This window comes from Pleurodeles waltl, chromosome 7 (genome assembly GCF_031143425.1).
Source record: "Pleurodeles waltl isolate 20211129_DDA chromosome 7, aPleWal1.hap1.20221129, whole genome shotgun sequence".
NCBI lineage: Eukaryota > Metazoa > Chordata > Amphibia > Caudata > Salamandridae > Pleurodeles > Pleurodeles waltl.
The window spans coordinates 570,768,648-570,790,666 of record NC_090446.1 but is presented as its reverse complement, the minus strand read 5'-3'; the positions used below and the strand labels follow the sequence as shown (position 1 = coordinate 570,790,666).

Below are 22,019 nucleotides of genomic sequence, written 5' to 3'. Positions count from 1 at the left end.
TGGATACCATCAAAGAGGAGATAGTATGTTCAACCACCATGCTTGGATTGGAAGAGGTAACTGCTAAGTAACTATTGCACCAATAAATGGTGATATATTGATTGATTGTGAATTTGTGAGTGATGACAGATGTATGTGGTGGCTGACAGTGAGGGAGGGAGCTCAACAAACTTGTAAACTTGTTTACGATGATTTGCAATGTTTGGGGGCTGATGGGTGATCATTTTTTCGTGAAAGTGACTGGCCTTTCAAAAGTAGTGAAATTTACCTGGAGGGTCTACTCCCTTCTTCTGGTTCCTTATAACAAACCAGCCGCTTTAGTTACCAAACACAAATCTATACAAAAATAAACTCCAGCTCTGTTTCTCTATTTGTTCTTCAACAGCAGTGCACTTCCCAGGTCTACATTGCTTGATTTGTGAATTGGTTGGAGTTACTCTGAATCTGGAGGAGGAAGATGGAAGGACTCAGGGTGGGGCTACCTCAACAACTAGAAAGGAGAAAGTTATCGGCTTCAAAGAGAACCCATGATGATGGCGAAGACTCTGAGGTCTAGTACTCACTAGCTCTGTGCCCTGGAGAGAGGTATTTTGATTTGGAAATGCTTCTGAGTATGTGTTTGCTGCATTGCTAGCTCAAAAGTGAAACTCCCCTCATGTTCTTGCTCTGCCTCTGAGTCTTCTTGGTATACTCCTGACTCCTCATGAAGCTTACCTTGCTTTCTTTTGTTCTTTTACTTTACTCTATAATACAGCTACTGTTCTCTTTCAATACACAGGCCTTCTCCAAGTCCTCTCTTGCATGAACAAAACTTGTAGAGCTCAAGACTCGAGCTTACCTACCGGACAGGTTCAGCCATGCACCAGAGTGATGGATGTTCAAAGAAGAATGGAGATGCATCACCCAATTTGGCAATACAGTATCATTTTCCTTTTAACAATCATAATTTCTAGAACTGGGTGGGTTACATTCAATCTTCCATATTTCAAAACCAGAAGACATAACAATTAGGATACACTATCTGGGGTCTCTCTGGGGCAGAAGGACTGTTTCCAATGAATTTACTGAACTGTGTCATCGCTTTGTTTCCTTCCACAACAGGTTGATGATGGTGTGCTGCGCAGCTAATATTGTCATGGTCTCTTTTGTGTAGTGTTTGTCTTTGTCACACCTTTCCCCATATCCCCTTTCCCATCCATTCATTGAGCCTCTTGTAGGGCTTGGCCATCGCTGATCGAAGGGAACAGAACTACCTTTTTATTCCTCTGTCATAAAATGTAGGAAGGAGGATGGATGGCACCAGACGGATTTGAGGGAACCCCTGAACTGAGAAGGCACAATGTAAAACACTTCTACCTGCAATTCTGACCCTATCCCATATCGTTTTGGCAGCATGCCTGCGGGCGTGGAGGGGGTATTAAGGACAATTGCCCAAACTTAGGGCACACATGAGAATTGTCACACAGTGCAGCGCACCAAGTCACCTAGCTGCACTGTGTGACAGGGAAAGGACAGGAATGAACCTATTTAAAAGAATACAGCGCATTCCTGCCTTTTCCCCAGCACTGGTGCTGTTTTGGCTGCCTAGCACTAATGCAGGCAAAATGCAGCACACAAAGACAGAGAAAAAAACAAGGAGAAATAAAAATATTTAACCCTGTTATGCCTCTCCTGGATAGGCATATCTTTTTAGCATATTGACAGATCTACCAGTTCTAGTAAATCTGGCAATGCGTCAAAAACCATGGGAGTCGTATGGGGACACCCACGCAACACCTATGGAACGCCTCCCTAGAGAAGAATAAGGAAACATAGGGCCTGATTCCAACCCTGGCGGGCGGCGGTAGCCGTCCGCCAGGTGGGAACCGCCATTTGGCCGCCATGCGGCCAAAATACCGCTTCCCCCATTCTGACATTCCCGCTGGGCCGGCGGGCGCTAACCAAGTTAGCGCCGGCCGGCCCAGCGGGAATGGGGGCCGCAACACAGGAGCCGGCTCCGAATGGAGCCGGCGGTGTTGCGGCGGTGCGACGGGTGCAGTTGCACCCGTCGCGCTTTTCACTGTCTGCTAGGCAGACAGTGAAAAGCTTCATGGGGCCCAGTGGCATGGGCAGTGCAGGGGCCCCCAGGGGCCCCAGGACACCCCTTACCGCCAGCCTCTTCCTGGCAGTGAAAACCGCCAGAAACAGGCTGGCGGTACGGGGGTCAGAATCCCCAGGGCAGCGCTGCTTGCAGCGTTGCCCTGGCGGATTCTCCCAGCCGGGGCAAAAACGGCGGATGACCGCCGGCCCCGGCAATCCGACCGCGGCTTTACCGCCACGGTCGGAATGGGGATTGAAGCACCGCCAGCCTGTTGGCGGTGCTTCCGTCATTCGTGGCCCTGGCGGTCTTGGACCGCCAGGGTCAGAATGACCCCCATAGTGATTTGGGCATTGCTGCTTTACTCCAGATTTATGGAGCCACTCGGGCCCACGCAAAGTGGCCTTGCTTGGGTTCATAAATCTCACTTACGGTTTGCTTTGCGCATGTACCACGTTGCGTTTTTGCAAATGCAACACAAACCGGGTCATAAATACCGGGTCATAAAAAACCGGGTCTGTGAGACCCCTGCATACTACTGGAAGAAATCAGTAAACACTCCGTCCGTTTCAATATTTTATTTTGTACCAAAATAAATACAATTTGATGGCAAATCCTTAGGCATTGTGGAGCAAAAATAATTAATTTATGTTTTTTACAACGCTTCAAATTTCTAGACAATAATCTTTAAAAAAGGCAAGAGCTTGTCAGAAACAAGGCACGGACATATGCCTAATTCGATCTGTTGTAAAAAAGAATAGGTCCGTCGTGACAGTACAAATAGTGAGCCGGGGCTCGGGCACAATCAATTGAGTTCAAGATAAGATCTGGCATGTGTTTAATTCTGCTTGGTCCTACCTACCCATTAATGGTGTTTCTTGGCAAGGGAAGTGGCCCTTCAACTACTTTCGTACAGTTGACTGGCAGTCATTGAGATCCTTGTAGATGTGTTGCATGTCAGACAAGAGAGAACAAAGAGGCCTTGTTGGTCTGATTAGGGCCTGAGGAGATGCCGTGCCAACTGAATTGGGGCTGTCTGAAGCACTGGTGTCTATGAGTATTTTCTGACAACAGGTCTGGATTTCCAGGGTTGCCAAATTTTGGGATCTGAGTTACAAAGATGTCCGTTCAGTAAAACCAAAGTGCCATGCTGTATTTTGTCTGTACGATTTTGGGACCTAATTTAGAATTTGGTGGGTGGGTAGGTAGAACCCTTTTGACACTATATGAAGACCTAAGTCTTTTGGACATCACTTGTCAACAGCATCAGTATATCAGTAGGTGTCTCACAAGATTAGTCTCTCAGGAAAATGCCTTAGTCCATCTTCTCCCTCAGACTTTAACACACCCATGTTGTCTAGTGGTTAAGCCGTCAACCATGACAATTGGCCTCATTAGGAGGCTGGCGGCCCTAGAAACGCAAGGCCCGCGGTGGCGGTTAGGACTGCCACGGCTGTCCGAGCACCACATTACATGATGGGTGGGTGGACCCACCTACAGACTGCCGTCCCCGCTAGGATCAAAGATCCCGACAAGCAGATGGTGGTCTTGGTTGTAGTCAGCCACAGCGTTGCTGAACTCAGTGCTGCTATGCTGATTTCAACCTTTTTCTCCACCAGCCTTTTCATGGCAGTTTCCCCATATTGAAAAGGCTGGTGGAAAACAAGTGCAGGGGGCTACAGGGGGATCCCTGCATTGCCCATGCCCATGGCGCAGGCAGGTCACGGGTCCCCCTGCCCAGCACCCTTGAAATGTGCATTGACAGGGTGCATTTCAACGGTGCTGGTGCATTCTGTTGCGGCAGCATTACTATAGGCTCCGCCCGTCAGCCCAGTGGGAAAGTCGTAATAGGCCTGGTGAGAAGAACTCCATGTCCGTGGCGGTCTGCTCACCACCGGGCTGGCGGGCTGACGGTCGGCCCATCAGCCTCGTAATGAGGTCCAAACTATTAAGCCCCAGCTTTCCCACTTGACCAAAATATGTGATTTCTGGCACATCACATCATCTCCTTGTGCCTCATTTCCCTCATCTCAGAAAATTAGAAGTGCTTTGAAACAGGGTAACATTGGCATTAAGTGCTATACAGAATAAGGACATTTGCATTTTCGAGATATTTGAGATCCAAAAGAAACCAAAATGCAATGTTTCTGAAGTGTGATAATCCTGTCGCTACCTTAAACACGGAGCAGGCCCATTGACAGATCCCCACTGCTGTTTTGTATGCAAAATATAGAATGCATCACCTTTCTGGTGAGTGTTATTTATGGTCCTATACATTCATATTGATCCAGGGCTTTAGCGGAATTTTAAGAACTATTTATCTAGACAGGACAAACTCTGTTGTCCTACCTGCAATCCTTTCATTGTCTCGACCCTATTATCATGAGAGACATCTTTTCCATACCCTATGCGCGTGCCACACCGGCTGTTAAAGAGTTACATCTCTCAAGAGATAGTCTGGAATTTACTATATAAAGAGTACCTAGGACAGATATAGAAAATGTTAGAAATAAAAGTATTCATTTTCCGATATGCTGGTTTCAGGAATAGAGATTGTGTCCCTCAGTACGAGGCTGACCTTCAAATTCTGATAAGAGCTGTAACACCTGGTACTGCACATATCGGAAGTACGAGTATTGAGCTAAAATTTACATTCCCTGTGTATGTTTCAGCAGGTCAAACCTGCTGATGTTTATTGGGGGGAAAATAGTCGGTAAATACCTAGACAGCCTTGTAAATGTGTGGTAATTATTGCACTCGATAAATTCTGATACAGCTAAGTCGGATTTTATCTTGTGAAATACATATTGCATTAGTTACTGGCTTTCTCATAATACGTTAGACCTATAACTCGCGAAGTATTAAACTTTTTTTTTTTTTTTTAAGAATAAAGGATTAATCTCACACATATTGTAAACTTCCTTGGAAATGTAGGAATAACTCCACAGGTAAGGTAAGGTTTCAGGAGTAGGGAATCATCTCCATCTGAGGAAGGATGGTTGGGGGTCTGAAAAAATCCAGCACAGAGTAATAAACAAGCAATCTTTCAGTAGAGTGAATGGAGCATCTTGAATTAAAGGATTCACCTCCCAATAAAACAAATGCCCAGGAAAAAGGAACCTACTCAAAACAGATAAAATAAAATGCCCATGTATAATTGGTGAATCTCCCAAAAGATGAAATGGATACTCTGAGAACAAAGGATGCACCTCCATATAGATTTACCTATGGCCAGGGCAGAGTTGGCAAGCGGGTCACTAACAGGACCTAGATTCTGGAGTGTTTTCAGTCAGTCAAAATATGTACATGGCAAATAGGAAGACATCATCTGGAAAACTTGCCTAGACACCAGGGATTCAGCGACAAAAAAAAACAAAAAAACTTTTCATGTATAGAAACATTATTCCACATGCACATTATAGTGTTCATGGACTAAGCATTATTTTCATATCCAGTGTTTGGGAGCAGCACACCCCGCAACACCTTCAAGAAGTCTTTGGAAAAGAGAATAAGCCTTTCATGATGGAGGAATCCTTTCCAAAGAAGTCTATAGGAATGTACTAAGTGTTCCTTGCACAATTCTTCATGTCTTATTCCCATTTCTCCATTGAGCGTCTCTTGGCGATTTACAGCTTTCAATGTTCGGTGCTGTCTAAGTGATGTTCTCTATAGAGCGCTTGAAGTAGGGTGCACTCTACAGAGTGCCTAACGAACCCAACAGCTGGAGCCGATCTTCCCACTTTGTGTGTTAGTGTAGCCTCCTTCCTGAGCCTCCGCTCTTCATAGAAGAAAGTGACATATGTCCTGGTACAGACTGCTGGTAATGAGAGGAGACAGCGAGGTCCTCTACTTTTGGTCTTGATGTAACAGCCCATGGTTAGAGATATTTCATAGGGCACTCTTAAGTATGTCTTGTGGAAATTAGCTTGTCTTCCTCTTCAACTTAAAATATCTGGATTCTGCAGTTTATATATTAATCCCAGCAGTACCACCAGCTTCAATTGGGCATTAGTGGTGTCAACAACAGTGTCACTTGTTAAGATGTTACTGAGGTTACCCTACACCATTGAGCCTAATGCTCCCACTTAGCTTGTGCACTGAACAAACAACCAGAAATGACACCCTACAATATGGCATCCAGGTTGGCCAGCACTATGCTGTGTTTGCGAACAGTACAGAGAGAAAAGGTGGAGTGGCATAAAGGTTGTGAGATCCCAGTTCACATACATTCACATATTGTGATTCGAGAACAGTCATTTATACATATAGAATTTGTTCAATAAAATTTCACTTATGTTCAGTCCATTGAATGGAGCTTCCTAAACCTCTTCTCACCATGAAGCAATGGAGATCAGTCTTTAATGTTTATGGTTGATAGTGGGAGAGAGGTTGAAGTCTGTTTTGCTTTGTCAACAAAAGTATGGAGCCCCAATAACTTCCAGCTATCAAACGACTAATCATGGAAGAATAACTCTCTTGTTTTGGGTGTTTGGCTCAACTTCTCACCCCTAGGTTGTCAGTATCTTCACCACTGGAATGCTGGCAGTCAAAATGTACATCCTGACGTGGACCATAGTCCTTCCAGGTCTTGGTGGCAGAAGTTTCCTCAATCTCTGGCCCGCCAGGGGCAGTAGACCGTCGACTGGAATGAATGCTCATTGGATTCAGCCCTTGTGGGCCCCCTTGTTGTTTCTTCTGCATATCCTTAGGTCAGATGGTAGAGATGAGGGATTTGAGAGAGGTCTGGTTAGTGTCCGAGAGGTTCTTGTAGCTATCATAGAGGCATGAGCAATCTGAGTGGTCATCCCGGACTCGGCCAGCCTTGCTGCAGATGACTACCTTGGTGTGCTTGTATGCCACTGACCACGGTTCACTCCCTGGGCAGCTGCACCGGGTCACTGGACCATTCACAGTGAAGGCTCCTTCTTTGTTTTTCTTCTGGATATAAAGGCAGGTCCTGTGGGTGGAAAGCATGGGGTTAGTGTTCAGCACATCAAACAAAGCATACAGTGTGAGTCAGCACCTGAAACATCTACATCACCCATGTGACTTCAAGAGGCAATAAACTGTTACGGGGGCAAGGTGGCTCTGTGAGTTTAATGCTCATTACTGATATGCAGTTGGACTGCAGGTCACGAGTTTCAATTCCAGCAAAGCCAGCTCAGCTATCCATCACTGACAGGTCAGTACATTGAGTAATATAGCATAAGGTATAAGAACCTGTTATGTGCAGTCTTTAGGGGGCTGCAAAAACTGTAGTATGAATTGAAACAACCTTTTTATTTCTCTCGGACCTACGATTCTCCAAAACCATCCAGAGCGGACTGTTCTCTAAAGTTTCTATTCTATTTTTCGATTAAATGGTTGCAGGTAAGTGATCAATGTGAATATTTCCAGGAAGAAGACACTACTTTATTCTAACAGAAGGCTGTGGTCGAAGTAAATGGAAACACCGAAATGACTTACTGGTAATTCCATTACTCTGAGTCTATAGTTTCTTATTTGGATCATTATGTTTGAGATGTTTATCCCTCAAATGTTTACAAGCTCAATTGCCTGTAAAAAAATAGTGTTAGGCAAACAAATCCCCACCAGGAGGATTTAGTCACCTATCACTCCCTTGAACTTTCTTATAACACCAAGCTAATGGAAAGAACACCCCATACTTAATCACCCTTCCATTTTAATCAGTCTGGAAGCAAGAAAGGATGGGATGGATGTAATGATAAGACAGAGACCCCTACAGACCCCAACGCCCTGCCACTCTTGCCCTCGCACACACCCTCCGCATCCGCTACAATGACAGTGGAGGCTGTTCCTTCTCCTACCTCACTGCAAAATCTTGGAACAACCTCCCCATCCACCTCAGGACATCCTCCCCCTTCCAGGAATTCAGAAAGGGACTTAAGATCTGGCTCTTTGACTGAAGCCCCATACAGTCAAACTAAGCACCTGTTTATCCGCACAAGTGACAAGTGCACTCTCCAAATCCTGATTGGTCGACTGATTGATTGATAAGAACAAGGAAGAAATTGAATTAGCAGTAAGTGATATCAACATTGCCTCTTTGTCACATTCATTGTTCTTCTCATTGCTTTTGAGGCACAATAACAATATAATTTAGTAAGACTGGGGTGAGTAAAACTTCAAAAACAATGAATACTGTCAATATCCATGTTTTTAACATATACCATACTTGTTTTTACTTCCTGGCAGATAGAACTTTCAAATCAGAGACGATTTCTTGCTGCACAGCATTTCAAACCCTGTATGGTTTAGGAAGGTAGATGCTTTGACCAAGTAGTTGTCCTACATATTTCCTGTAAGGAAGCTCCCTGAAATGTAGTCCTTGAAGTGCACATACTTCTGTCAGAATGTCCCTGAATTCCATTGAATAACCTTTAATTATGTCCTGATAGTTTCCTGCTTTAATATGCTGACTCAAAATTAACAAATAAATTGTCTGTTTTCTAAATTAAACAAATCTATCTAAATAGAAAAATCTGCTCTCTTGGCATCCAAGGTTTGGAGACCCTCCTCTTCCAGGGAGAGTAGAAGAAGCATAAACCTCAGGCACACTGATATCAGATGTCAAATGTCCTAATGTACGGAGCCTGCAATACACAAAGTCTAACTCTCCTATTCTCTTGGCAGTAGTGATCGCAACAAACAATCACAGCTTTTGAATTAGCAGCCAGCTTCACACCAATCTAGTCCAAAGGCTTATAAAGAAACCTTTTCAGAGATGAGAAGACAAACAGCAAATCCCAGCTAGGAACCAGAATCGTTTAGAAGGCTGAATGTGAGAGAAACCCCTGGACAAGCACCATGCCAAAATTTTCACGTTCCATAACGTCTGCCCAATTTTCTCTGAACACTAATATTGATGCCCATTGGATCTGTATGGTTGCTACCATTAACCCCAAAGAATAAACATCCTGAAGAAAATTCAAACTAGTGATATTCTCACAAAACAGACTCTTACTCTTACAGATGTTTACTCTTACGCCACTTCTGAATGAACTCCAAAGTTGGGAATAAGATTTCAACATGGATTGTCTTCTGGAAGTGTGCAGTGAAAAACTAAACTCTTAGACAAACTCAATAACCCCTTGTACTCAATCTCCACTCTGTTAAGCAGAGTCGAAAAATAGCATCCTGGGATAACAGAGACAATGCCAGAGGAGAAGGTACTATTGGAAAAGCCCACTCCAGCTCTGTTTTCATCTTTTCACTCAAACTGAACAGTGATAAGTGGGGCCATAAAGGTGCAATCAGAATCACTGATGTTTTCTCCCATCTCGCACTGTTCAGAAATTGTGAAATCCGTGGGAATAGAAGAATGGCACATAAGATTCTCTGTTGTCAAGGACAAGCAAAAGCACTCATGTTCTAGGTTTCTCCCTCCCTTACTCTTGAAGAAAGAAAGAAAAAGAGCATTCTGCTGGTTTGCACATGTCTACCACTGGAGTCTGCCATCTGAGACATATCTTTGGAAACAGAAAGGGACCTAGCTGATCATTCTGAGACAGAAGAAGAGTCCTGTTCAATTGGTCTGCAACCAGATTCTGAATTTCCTGAATAGGCACTGCTGAGGGGTGTTTCAAATGTGTCTGTGCGCATTGAAATATTGCTACTGCAGTTAGAAATAGGGACTTTGAATGAGTTCCTCTTTGTCAGTTTGCATGTTTTTCCACTGATATTGTTTGGTCATCCTAAAGCTTCCTTCCTGTCTAAAGAGGAGAAAACCCCTATAGGGCTTGCTGAATAGATTCTAGCTCCCTCCAACTGGATGACTATCTCTTTTCGGGAGACCACTTCGTTTGCAGAGTTCTCTCCTCTATTCGTGCTCAACATCCTCTGTTTCTGGTATATGCTGTCACCACATTCTATTCTGAACTGGTTAACAGAACGCCTGACATCAAATCCAAAGGAATAAGTCACCACTCAAGATTTTTCCTTATGTGACTGTTGATTTTCACTTGAACCTTGTGTATCTTCTGTTCACCAGTTTCAAAAGTGATTGACAAAAATGTAAAGATAAAATCTGGTACATTTGACTAGATATGCAGATGATGCTATGCCCCCCTCTATTTCTAATCATTCCCTTCCCTTTGGAACTTTCTGTGCCAGGTTATTCCATAGTTTATTCTCCATCGTTTTCCAACTTGTTACTGTAAAACGTCTGCTTGTCTGGAATCTTGCTCTTGTAGGTTTCAGATCCTGAGATCATTGTAACTCAAAGAAATTAGAAAGTTGTTGCCCTGCAATGTTTCAGGAGTGCACCTCTGTCTTTGATATCCTTCTCCCCTGCTTTGGTATGCACTAGTCAGCCATGCAAATATGGATACAGTATAACCCTTCTTGGTAAGGAATGCCCACCAATGGTGCAAATACCTTTGTAAACACTCTATAGCCAATTTTACCCAAAACGGGAGAACAAAAACTGGCACTGAAAATCTTCAACAGTAAATTCTGTTACTGATACTTCAGGTAAGCTAGAAAAATCAGGATATAGAGATGAACATCTGGCTGAGCTTTGCTCCTACAAATGCTCTTGGCATCACCACTCTGAATCAACTTTTTTGCAAACTGTCCATTGACTGACTGTTTTCATATCTCACTGGTCTGAACCCTCCCGACCCTCTTACCTGTAGAAATCTAATAGAAATCCTTTCGACTTTCGTCCCAGGGAACCAGTACAATAGCTTGTTTCTCTACCAATGATGAAATTCCTATTTTTAAAACCTCTGTTTTTCCCCTTCTTTGGCATGGGAGTAAGAATGTTTAATGAGTCTGAACTCATGGACTCGAACTTGATGACATATCCTCTCTAAGTTATATTCAACAGCACTGATCCTTCACATTCTTCTTTCACACCTCTTACAAATGTCGTGGAGTCCTTATACGTTTTTGTGATATTCAGGACCTCTGGCTTATTTGACCTAGTTGATTAACAGATGGATCTGATTCCTGTCCTCGTTGTTTGGTTGGTGCCCTCTGCAATAAGATCTGTCATTGGAATATTTGTTAACATCCTCATAACACCAAGAAGATTACTTTCCTTTATATGGGGCACCATGCTGTCAGCCTGTAAAAGCCACTGTAAAAACCTTCAAAGGTACTCTTTACCAAGGCAGTTTTCTCTGAAGTATCATCTTTCCGGTCTCTGGGCCACATATGGTGCTTGGCCACAACAGATACTTCTGGAACCAATGCTGATGCCCTGATTGTATCATATGAAATGTCTTATAGAATTCTGGCCTTGTGCTCCATATTGACCAATAATTCTGAGCAGTCCTCTCCTTCTTGTATGGCAGCTGCCAAATGTTCAAAATCTTTCTCTAATGATTGAGCTATACAGACTACACAAGTCTATGCTTTAAGAGCCAAGTTGTATCCCTACAATGACTTCCTCACAGCCGTTTCAATTTTTGTATCCACTAGAACCTTAGGAGTAGAGTCTTCAGGGTTAAGTGTGATCCATTGCTAACATGGCATCAATGTGTATGGGACAATTGAGATTGTTTTCTGCCTCCTCTACAACATGTTCTCTGTTAAATAATGTGCTCACATGTTCCACATCCTTCCATTATCTTAATATCAGGACTATGGCCCTCATTCCAACCCTGGCGGTCTCTGACCGCCAGGGCGGAGGGCAGCGGAAGCACCGCCAACAGGCTGGCGGTGCTTCCAGGGCTATTCTGACTGCGGCGGTAAAGCCGCGGTCAGAAAAGGGGAACCGGCGGTTTCCCGCCGGTTTTCCCCTGGTCCAGAGAATCCTCCATGGGGATTCCGACCCCCTTCCCGCCAGCCTGTTTCTGGCGGTTTTCACCGCCAGAACCAGGATGGCGGGAACGGGTGTCGTGGGGCCCCTGGGGGCCCCTGCACTGCCCATGCCACTGGCATGGGCAGTGCAGGGGCCCCCTAACAGGGCCACATACAGATTTTCACTGTCTGCTTTGCAGACAGTGAAAATCGCGACGGGTGCCACTGCACCCGTCGCACCCCTGCAACTCCATTCCATTCGGAGCCGGCTTCCTCGTTGCAGGAGCTTTCCCGCTGGGCCGGCGGGCGATCTTCTGGCGATCGCCCGCCGGCCCAGCGGGAAAGTCAAAATGACCCCCGCGGTCTTATGATCGCGGTGGGGTCTTTCGGCGGTTTCCGACCGGCGGGCGGCGCCCGCCGAAGTCGGAATGAGGGCCTATGATTTTCTCATGAAAGGCATGGACATACTAGAGTGCCTAGCACATTGCTAAAACAGTCCTTCTGTTTCATCCAAAGGAACACCTTCTTTAAACCCCAAATGACTTCTAATGTATTCCAGTACCTGCCTCGCTCCTTCTCGAATAGGGACTTCAAGTGAGTGAAAAGTGATATCCATTCCACACAAAGGTATTGTAGTCTCACTTGCCCTTATTCTCCCTTGGTGATATTATCCTACAAGAGTGGGATGGGCTATCCGATGATGATGCCTATCATGATAATGTGGATAAGCCTTTTCCATCCAAAATATTGGTCATTTGTTCCCATAGGAAAGGAACACTTATTCCAGTGAGGATGAGGGCAAGTGAAACTGCTGCACCTTCTCTGTGGACTAGGTATGAGTTTGGAGGATGTATGGTGGCACTAAATAACCTCTATCTCCTGTCATACAAAAAGTGATTGTATTCACCTGATTAAACGTGACATCATGTTTGCCTTAATTGTTTACAGAGAGTTGAGCTTGTAAACATTTGGGTGAGGCATAAATGCCTCAAAAGTAATAAGAAGAACAAGGAAGGGGACAAAGAAGTAATGTGTCTCCTGTATGTCACCAATATATATGAAAAGTTAAGAAAACATGAGGTCTCCTGTGTCAAGGTGTTTCATGTATTAGAATGTCAGCTTTAGGCCCAGTGATCTGCAGCCTATTATACTATAGTCTGCAGTGTACAGCATGATGTTTACATGTCTTCTTAGTACTGTGTTGAGTCATGATGATTTGTTGTGGGAAGAAGTAGTCTTCTGAGATGTTCAATTAGTTGTGGTTGAATTCCTTTTAGTACACCTTATGTTTCCACTGATGACTCTTAGTCCCAGGACCTCTCTCAGGGAATTCTGAGATGGTGAATGGCATTTACTTCAGAGGGTGCTGCTAGTCCCTGTTTGTGGGTACAGATAAGACACCAGTCTCGATAAGGTGCCACTGCACCTGTCTGGGCAGATTAATATCACTCCAGGAGCTCCTCTCTTTTCTTATGACAACAAATGGGGTAAGTCAATTCTCTTCTAGGGGACCCTCGTCAAGAGTCATAAGCACTGAATATTCACGCCTATGTGCGTGGACCCCGGAGCACACTTTGAAAAAAAAAGAAAAAAAAAATATATATATATATATATATATAGTGGCAGTCACCACTAGGTAGGTATAGTTAGGACCAAGTTTCTAAGGAAAAGGTGTTTTTTTGTTTTGCTAATAACTTCGGGCACCATTTGATAAATCTTCACAACATTTTCCAAGAAAATATGATGCTCACTTCAACATCTGTTTGGAAAGTTTTGGGGTGATCTGTCCAGCGGGGACCGAGAAAAAGGAGGGGTCCAAAGACACTTTTTCCCCAATAATTTTTCCATAGGGATTCTGAACAGCGATAGCGCAGAAACCACTGGACGGAATGACACCAAATTTGGCAGAAAGCTAGGGCCTGGTCCAGAAAGCAACATTTGTATGATTTGGTGCAAATACGTTCAGTAGTTTTAGAGAAATGAAAGAATATCCAAATGATTATATATAAGGACGCAAAGGATTCGCGACCACTTCCGATATTGTGCTGAGATCTGACTGGCTGCCAACACTTCAACAAGGAAGTGTTGGCAGCCATGTTGGAACTTGGCTTCAGCTGAGTCCCAGAAAAAAGGTTTAAAAAAAAGAAAATAGGCCAGGGTACAGACACCATCACCCCTTACCTCTGGTGGTGGGGTCCTAGAGGGACCCTCCCATGGCTAAAAAAGCACTTTAAAAAAAAATGTTTGCAGTGATTTTGTGACAAGGTTGCGAATCCGCTGCAAACATTTTATAAACCTGAAGCGGGCCTCCCGCACTTCCTAATACCTAAGCCTCTAGGTGGGCCGAGTCCTGGGACATTGATATTTGTAATGTGGGGGTGCCTGGTCCACCCGCAGCCCCGGGGACAACCACCTCCCCGAGGATAAAAACATTATGTGTGCGGGTGGCCAGCCGGCTCCACGCAGCCCTGGGAACTACCACCTCCTGGGGCTTCAATGTAATTTTATGCGGGGGAGCACTCCCCTACTCTCGCAGCCCAGGGGACCACCACCTTCCCAGGGCTTTAATGTAATTATAAGCAAGGGAGGGGCATGCGGCCCACCCGCAGCCCCACGGACCTCCACCTCCCTGGGGCTAAAAACAAATCTAATGCAGAGTGGCTGCCCGGGCCCCTGCAGCCCCGGGAACCACCACCACCCAGGGGGTTCTATGTAATTCTATGTGGTGGGCGGCAACCAACCCCACCAGCCCCAGAGACCTCCACCTTCCTAGGGCAAATATAAAAAAATTGAAAGTTGGCCCGTTTTAGACCCCTGCAGCCCTGGGGTCTACCACCCCTCTGGGGCTCTTTTCAACAATCTGCTTGCAGCGAGGGAGAGCTGTCAAACAGCTCTCCATCACTGCAAATAGAGGCAGAGTGACAGAGGAAACTGCTCTCACAGAGAGGTATCTGCTTTAGCAACTCCCTCTCTGTGACAGCAATGCTGGCTCCCCCAAGAGGTGGGGAGCCAGCAGGAACTATGGAGCCTTCAGGCTCCAACCACAGTCTCCAGCATTGTGATTGGGTGGCCTGGAGGGCAACCAGGTCACATGGCCGGGCCCCGGGGGGTTAGGTCCCCAGGGAAGATTTCGCCCTGGGTAGAGGGGCCACGCCACCTGCTCCCCCACAAAAAAATTATAATTAGGTTGCATCTTGGGCAATGGGGTCCCCGGGCTGATATTGGCTTGGGGAGTGAGGCAGCACAGCCCCCTCGCCCCCCAAAAAAACAATAATTCGGGCGTGCCCCAGGGACTGGAGTATACCCAAGGCCGAGATTGTCCTGGGTAGGGTGGGTGCGTGGCCCCCTCCCTAAATAATAAAAACTAGGCTAGGCTTCAGAGGCAGGGTCCCGGAGGCCGAGATCTGCCATCCCCCAAAAATATATTAAATTTTTAAGCCAGGCCCCGGGGGATGGGATCCCCGGGGCCGAGATCAGCCTGCGGGAGGGGCGCGCAGCCCCCTCCCCACCAAAAAATAAATATTTAGGCTGGAACCCGGGGATGGAGACACCAAGGTCGAGATCACCCTGGGGAGAGAGGGCCGTGCAGGATCTGCTTGTTAAAGGACTGGCTGCAGGCCAGCCCCTGCGTCCAACCCCCGCCTTTGGCTATGCACAGTGGTCGGTTGTTATAGGGGTCGGTCGCAGGGCCTGTCCACAGGCTTCCACTTCACCTCAGGAGAGGAATGCTCCTGTAGCTAGATCACCAAGGAGATCCAGAACACCTCTAAGGCATAGGTCAAAGTCCAGAACAACAAGGATCAGATCCACTTCTAGGTCCTGGCTATCTCGCTGATCTAGGTCGTGATATCAGCGACATAGGTCTCCCACCCGGTCTACATCCTGTAGGTCGTCAGTAAGAGACTATTCGCCCACGCTGGCAGACACTCCACCGGGAAGAATATCTCCAATAGATGATCTATCAACGTTCAATGAAGTGTTGGTTCAAGGTGCAGCCAAGTTAAACATAGACATTCCTGCTCCCCCAACATCAACATCGGTTATCTTTGAGACCTTGTACCATCGATGAGGGTCAAGACCACTGCTTCCTCTGGTTCCAGGCCTTCTCCAACCGGCTATGGACCTTTCTCTCACACCAGCATCTCTGCGAGCAGCTCCATTGTGAATCCTCAAAAAGTACAAAGCGCCTGATCAGGAACCGTTATTTTTTAGGTCTGATCCACCACCTGACGCTGTGATTATAGCTGCGGCAAAAAAGACACATGCTGTAGCTGCTTCATCTTCTATGCCTCCAGATAAAGACAGCAATAACATGAATGCTTTGGGTAAGAAAATGTGTGGTACTTCAGCTTCCTTCATGAAGGTATCTCGTGCATCTGCCTTGTTGGGGAGATACAACAGATTTCTCTGGGACTCCCTTTCCTGCTTCACAGAACGACTACCAAAGGAAGACAGGCAAGACTCCCAAAAGATACTGCAGGAAGGGGGTCTGGTATGCAATCAGATTATCAGTGAGGTGGCAGATGCTTATGATCTGTCTGTGCATGGATACTCACATGGAATATGCACCAAAAGGTCCTCCTGGCTTTGCCTCACAGGCCTCTAACCAGAGGCACAACAACGCATTTTAAACATGCCGTTCACAGGGAACTCACTTATCGGAATGCATGCAGATAACAAAATGGCCAAAATGAAAGCGGAATTTGGTACACTGCAAGCAGTTGGCCTGAAAAAGTAAAAATACTTCAGTTGAAGATACAGACCACACAATTGATGACCTTTTCAACAAAGGGTTCAAACCCCTCATTGGCCTCCACAACAACACCAACAATGCCGGACTCATGTACAGGCTAGAGAAAGAGTAGTCAACCGCCAGCAACCAGCTTCCTTCAAGTCACCAGCCAAGCAATGAGTCCTCACTTCCCCCTTCTCTGTTATCCACTCTGGTGGGGGGAAGTACCACCAAACATCTGGAGAAGTGGGGCTTAATCACAAACGACAATTGGGTCTTGAACATTGTACAAAATTGTTATACACAATTCAAGTCTCCTCCCCCCGGAGTACCACCTGCAAAAACATCAGGTTCCCAGCAAGACCTCTTGCAGGATGAAGTCACCAGTCTGCTTAGAAAGGAGGCCATAGAAGAGGTTCCTAGCTCCCACAGGGGGCTAGGAGTATACTCATGCTATTTCCTAGAAAGGAAAAAAGGTCCAAACAAACAACTTAGACCCATTTCGGACTTACAACTTATAAACAAGTTTATACACAAAGAAAAATTCGTAATGTTGGCCCTTCACCAGATATATCTTCAACTCCATCAGGGGGACTTGGTTTGTTCCAGCACCTCTTAGATGCGTATTTCCAAATCCCGATTGAACTAGAATTACAGGTAAGCAATTTATCCTTCCTTTTTCTTGGGTAATAGGTGATAGGCAGTAATCAGGACACCAGAAGTTGCTTTATTTATTTTACCCTAATCATTGAATTGAAGGTAAGACACGCTACACAGTATGTGTCATGACTTTGCGCCCTTGAGACATTACTTCATACACTGTAGGTGTGTCATTGCCAAATGCTCAGCTTCTAGTGCCTCAATTGTTTCTTCTTGGTTTGATCTGCGGGCTCAGACATATAGGGGGTGATTCCAAGCCCGCCGCCCGCCAAGTGGGAACCGCCAGAAGACCGTACCGCGGTCAAAAGACCGCGGCGGTCATTCTGGGTTTCCCACTGGGCTGGCGGGCGACCGCCAGAAGGCCGCCCGCCAGCCCAGTGGGAAACACCCTTCCACGAGGAAGCCGGCTCCGAATGGAGCCGGCGGAGTGGAAGGGGTGCGACGGGTGCAGTAGCACCCGTCGCGAATTTCAGTGTCTGCTAAGCAGACACTGAAATTCTAAGTGGGGCCCTCTTACGGGGGCCCCTGCAGTGTCCATGCCATTGGCATGGGCACTGCAGGGGCCCCCAGGGGCCCCACGACACCCCATACCGCCATCCTGTTCCTGGCGGCCGAAACGGCCAGGAACAGGATGGCGGTATGGGGGTCGGAGTCCCCATGGCGGCGCAGCTGAGGATTCCCCTGGGCAGCGGAAAGCCAGCGGTACACCGCCGACTTTACGTTTCTGGCCGCGGCTGTACCGCCGCGGTCAGAATGCCCAAAGGAGCACCGCCAGCCTGTTGGCGGTGCTCCCGCGGACCACGGCCCTGGCGGTTTTTACCACCAGGGTCAGAATGACCGCCATAGTCCTATCGTAGTCTGATCCAGCGCCGGACTAAGAACCAAAAGCAGCCCTTGCAAAAATGCTCCAACTAGCCCTGCTCTTTTCCTCCCCTTGCGCTGTCTCTTTTCATGCATCCCTTCCCTCTTTCCACTCTACTCTCCTCTTTTATCTCTTTCTCTCCCTTCCTCTCTTCTCCCCGCCTTCAAGCCCTGTGTGTCTGCTGCAATTATCCTTGAGGAGCTGCGAAAGTGACAGACCAATCATTTAATGAACGAGGTTTAGAGCAGCTTTTTGAATGATTTAATTTCATGAAAGATTTTTGTCACCTTTCTTGACAAGAGTGCAGGATTTCTTCTCCCCATTTTCCTGATTTATACTTTAGTGGTATTTAATCTGTCTGTCATGGAGGAAGAAGACAATACAGCTGCCACTCTGACAGCCAGAGGACCCCCATTTGTAGATGTCACTCTTGGCTGAGAGGTGATTTCTGTACCTTCAGAGGAGACGCCTTCCTTCGAAGATACTACACGTTTGGTGAATTTCTGCCTTCAGTTTTGACGGCTGTCCATCAAACTTTTTGTTTTTCTGAAACAAACTTGCAAAGCAGACGTTTTTAAAAACAAACAAATAATGGCCCCCTGCACCCAAAGAGTTTTTCCCAGGGTGTGGGGTTATTATTTTTATGTTTAGGAAAACCTGGTTGTGATGGACAGAAAAAAAGAGACATCAGACTATCAGCCCTAACAGAGGCAGGCAGTGGGGTCCGTTAAACGGTGAAAGCCTTTGACACTCTAGTGTGAATGGAATAAAAAGTGTACCTTACCCAGCATTCAGTACATGCTTCTGATGTGTCAGAACTTTATAAACTTTGTAACAGAATTTAAGTGGCAAAACTGTCCTGCAAGCTCATAAACAGTGGAGTTGCAAAGGTTTGTTCGTGAACCCAGTGCTGACTGGGAAAAATAATAAACATGCAGTTCATGCTATCGGATACTAGTTCAAATGCTGTGGGACTGTTCAACTAACATTGTGGAATGAAGTGAAGACGATTGCTGGTACAGGTGGTTACTGCTGGGCGTAGTATAAAAAATGTTTGTGCAGAATTCTCAAATGTTGCTATGCCTATCCAAAGTGTGAAGCAAAATTCATCAACTTCGGTTTTAATTCTAAAAATCGTAGCACATTTCTTAATGTTACGGTTAAATATTGTTTACTATGGTATTTTTGAAATTTCTGAATTTCAGGACCTAAATTGCACAATTTCTAGTGCATTTCTGACTTTTGTGTGCATATAGTTGCAAATTCCAGAGTGCAAGTCAGCAATTTCTGTACTATTCGTTAATATTCTTCATATATTTATAAACTCTCTGGTGCATGGTGCATTTCTACAACTTCAAAAAATAAGCTTTAGAAGTTTGAAAAAAATCTTAGAAATGTGTCAAATCTTCACAAAGGGAACCAGCATTTTGAATATAGATCCCTTAGCATTTCAAAACACACATATTCTTCCAAAGTGAAAATATTTGCTGGTCTGCACTCTCAGCTACATAGTTCGAGATCATCTCTGCCCATATTTTTGGGGGAAATTCCATTCCTGCACTTTTATGTTTCTTATACCTGCCTAAACTAGGGGACAAGCTATACAATGGGGACCAACATGCTCTTGCTGCTTTGTCTAGGACATGTAATGATCGAGGTGGTGGGAAAGCGCCAGCGGGGAGAGCCCTTCCCTACTCAGTGACTTACCGCTTCCTGAGACGGAAGGAGGCAACGACCAGGATCACCAAGAAGGCTGCAGTCCCTGTGTACATGGCCCAGGCTAGGGAGAGACAAACAGAGGTGTTAGTGGTGAAAAACGCTCTAAACTCTGGGATCAAGCATGGCCCAGGATAAGGATCAATAATGTGGCAGGGGTTACATATGAAGGAGAAGCATGAATCAAATATGGAGCCTGTTCATGGTTTGAATACATGCCTTAGACAGTGGTCGAAGAGAATTCAGGCTGAAAGAACGAACAAGTGACACATCAAGGAAGAGACACAGAGAAGGACCAGGGTGAAACCCATAGTCGGCTGTGAGCTCTAACATTAAAATAGGGATTAACAGCAGAGGAAGGTCGGATTAGGTACAGAGAAGAATATAAAATAAAATAAGATTGTCAGCTGAGTCATGAATAAAATATGAAGTAGGTTATTGGAGACGCAACAAAGTTATATATCAAAAGCAGAGCTGGGTCTGGCGTGAGAGAGAGATGGCAAAGTAGGCAGTAAAACGCAGAGCAGGGGCGTGGCTTCGGGCGTCAAGATGGCGGTCGCACTTTGAGAGTGCTCTGGACCCCTCCGTCATCCGCCCTTAATTACCGTGGTCCAAGGGAGCGGAAAGCGCTATACATGGCGCCCCGGTGTCCCGGGGACCTGTAGAGAAGTCTGGCGGGACGAATTGATGAAAAGCTGGCGGCTCACCCTCATACGATGACCCGGCTGCTCCCGTGAAGAGGAGCTCAAGATGGCGGCTGCTGCGAGTTGTGCCCGGCGGATCTGAGGTGGGCTTTGGGGCCCCGACGAAGTCGTCTGCCGCGGGTCGAGGGGCGGCGAGAGGCCTGGTGAGAGCTGGGGCGTGCCCCGCGGGTGGATCCTGTCATGGAGGAGGGCGCGGGGTGAGCGGCGCCGCACCGGCGCGCGAAGCGCGAGTGTGACCCGGAGGACCGGGAGCCCTCCCTGACCGCCTGGGCGGCTTGCGGTGCCGGGCTGGGGCCGTGGCGGAGGCCCTGGCCCCCGGGATCCTCCTGCTGGGGGGAATTTAAATTTGGAGGCGAGAGGCCCGGTGAGGGCTGGGGCGCGCCCCGGGGATGGATCCCTGCCGCGGGGGTGCCGGCGGCCACCCCCCCTCCTGTCGTAGAGGAGGACGCGGGGTGAGCGGCGCCGCGCCGGCGCGAGAGGCCCAAGTGTGACCCGGAGGACCGGGAGCCCTCCCTGACCGCCTGGGCGGCTTGCGGTGCCGGGCTGGGGCCGTGGCGGAGGCCCTGGCCCCCGAGATCCCCCTGCTGGGGAGAATTTAAATTTGATGGCGTGCTGAGGACCAGGACCCGGCTGAAAAGCAGAGTGGTGCCCCGGGGGGGCAGGGAAGTGAATCGAGCGAGCTGGACTGCGGCAACATCTGGACTGCGAGTTGAGCGGTGGAAGGCAACACCTTGAGGCAAGTGGATATCCTGGGTTCCGGGTCGTGCTTGGTTGACTTTAGACCCTGGTCGGAACGACCCGAGAGATCGTGAGCGAGATCGCGACGGCGCGAGGCCTACAATGGAGGCGCAGAGCCCTTAAGGTGGAGGGACCTGGGTCTGGGTCTCGGACGGGTCCCCCCCAACTGGTGGAGAGAGCGAGGAAGGGAGCTGAAAAGAAGGGGCCAACGGTGTCATCGCCGGCCGTCCTTACGTGATCAGACACAGCGAACCCCCCCACAGTCCATGGTACTTAACAACGCACTAAATTCTCAGGCTTGAAACCGCGTTAAGAAAGGGGTGGCCCACCTGACGCCCGCCTCAAGTGCCACGATGGGGAAGGATAAAACGAACAAACAACCTCCGCCCTCCCAACAAAAAATCGACCAGTTCACGACTGCGACGGGCCAACGAGGAGGGGGAGAAGTGGCTGGTGGGGGTTCAACCCCTGATGGGGTGAGTGCCATTCTCCAAGCTATTCAATCATCGCAGATAGCCGTGGAAACGAAAATCGGTGAGGTGCGAGTGGACGTGGGCCTCATCAGACAGGACCTTAGAAATGCTGTAACCCAAATTACGGAAGTGGAAACCCGAGTCTCCCAAACCGAAACCGATTTGTCCGACCTCAAAGCCAAAGTAGCCCAGCTGCAGTCCCGAACCGGCGAGCTTCACCGTCGTGCAGAAGATGCGGAAAACCGGGCCAGGCGCAACAACCTACGCTTCATAGGTTTCCCGGAGGGCA

At 47.1% G+C, this 22,019-nt stretch overlaps 1 protein-coding gene across 1 annotated transcript in view; it reads right to left on the bottom strand.

Moving 5' to 3' along the window:
- Positions 1-4,960: 4,960 nt before the first annotated feature.
- KREMEN2 (kringle containing transmembrane protein 2) overlaps positions 4,961-22,019 on the bottom strand; it is a 96,532-nt gene continuing 79,473 nt past the window's right edge. The window contains exons 8-9 of the mRNA XM_069244351.1: positions 19,807-19,879; positions 4,961-7,034 (exon numbers count right to left, since the gene is read on the bottom strand). Coding sequence (XP_069100452.1) covers positions 6,788-7,034; positions 19,807-19,879 — 320 coding nt within the window. The 3' untranslated portion in view covers positions 4,961-6,787. The remainder of the gene's footprint in view (positions 7,035-19,806; positions 19,880-22,019) is intronic.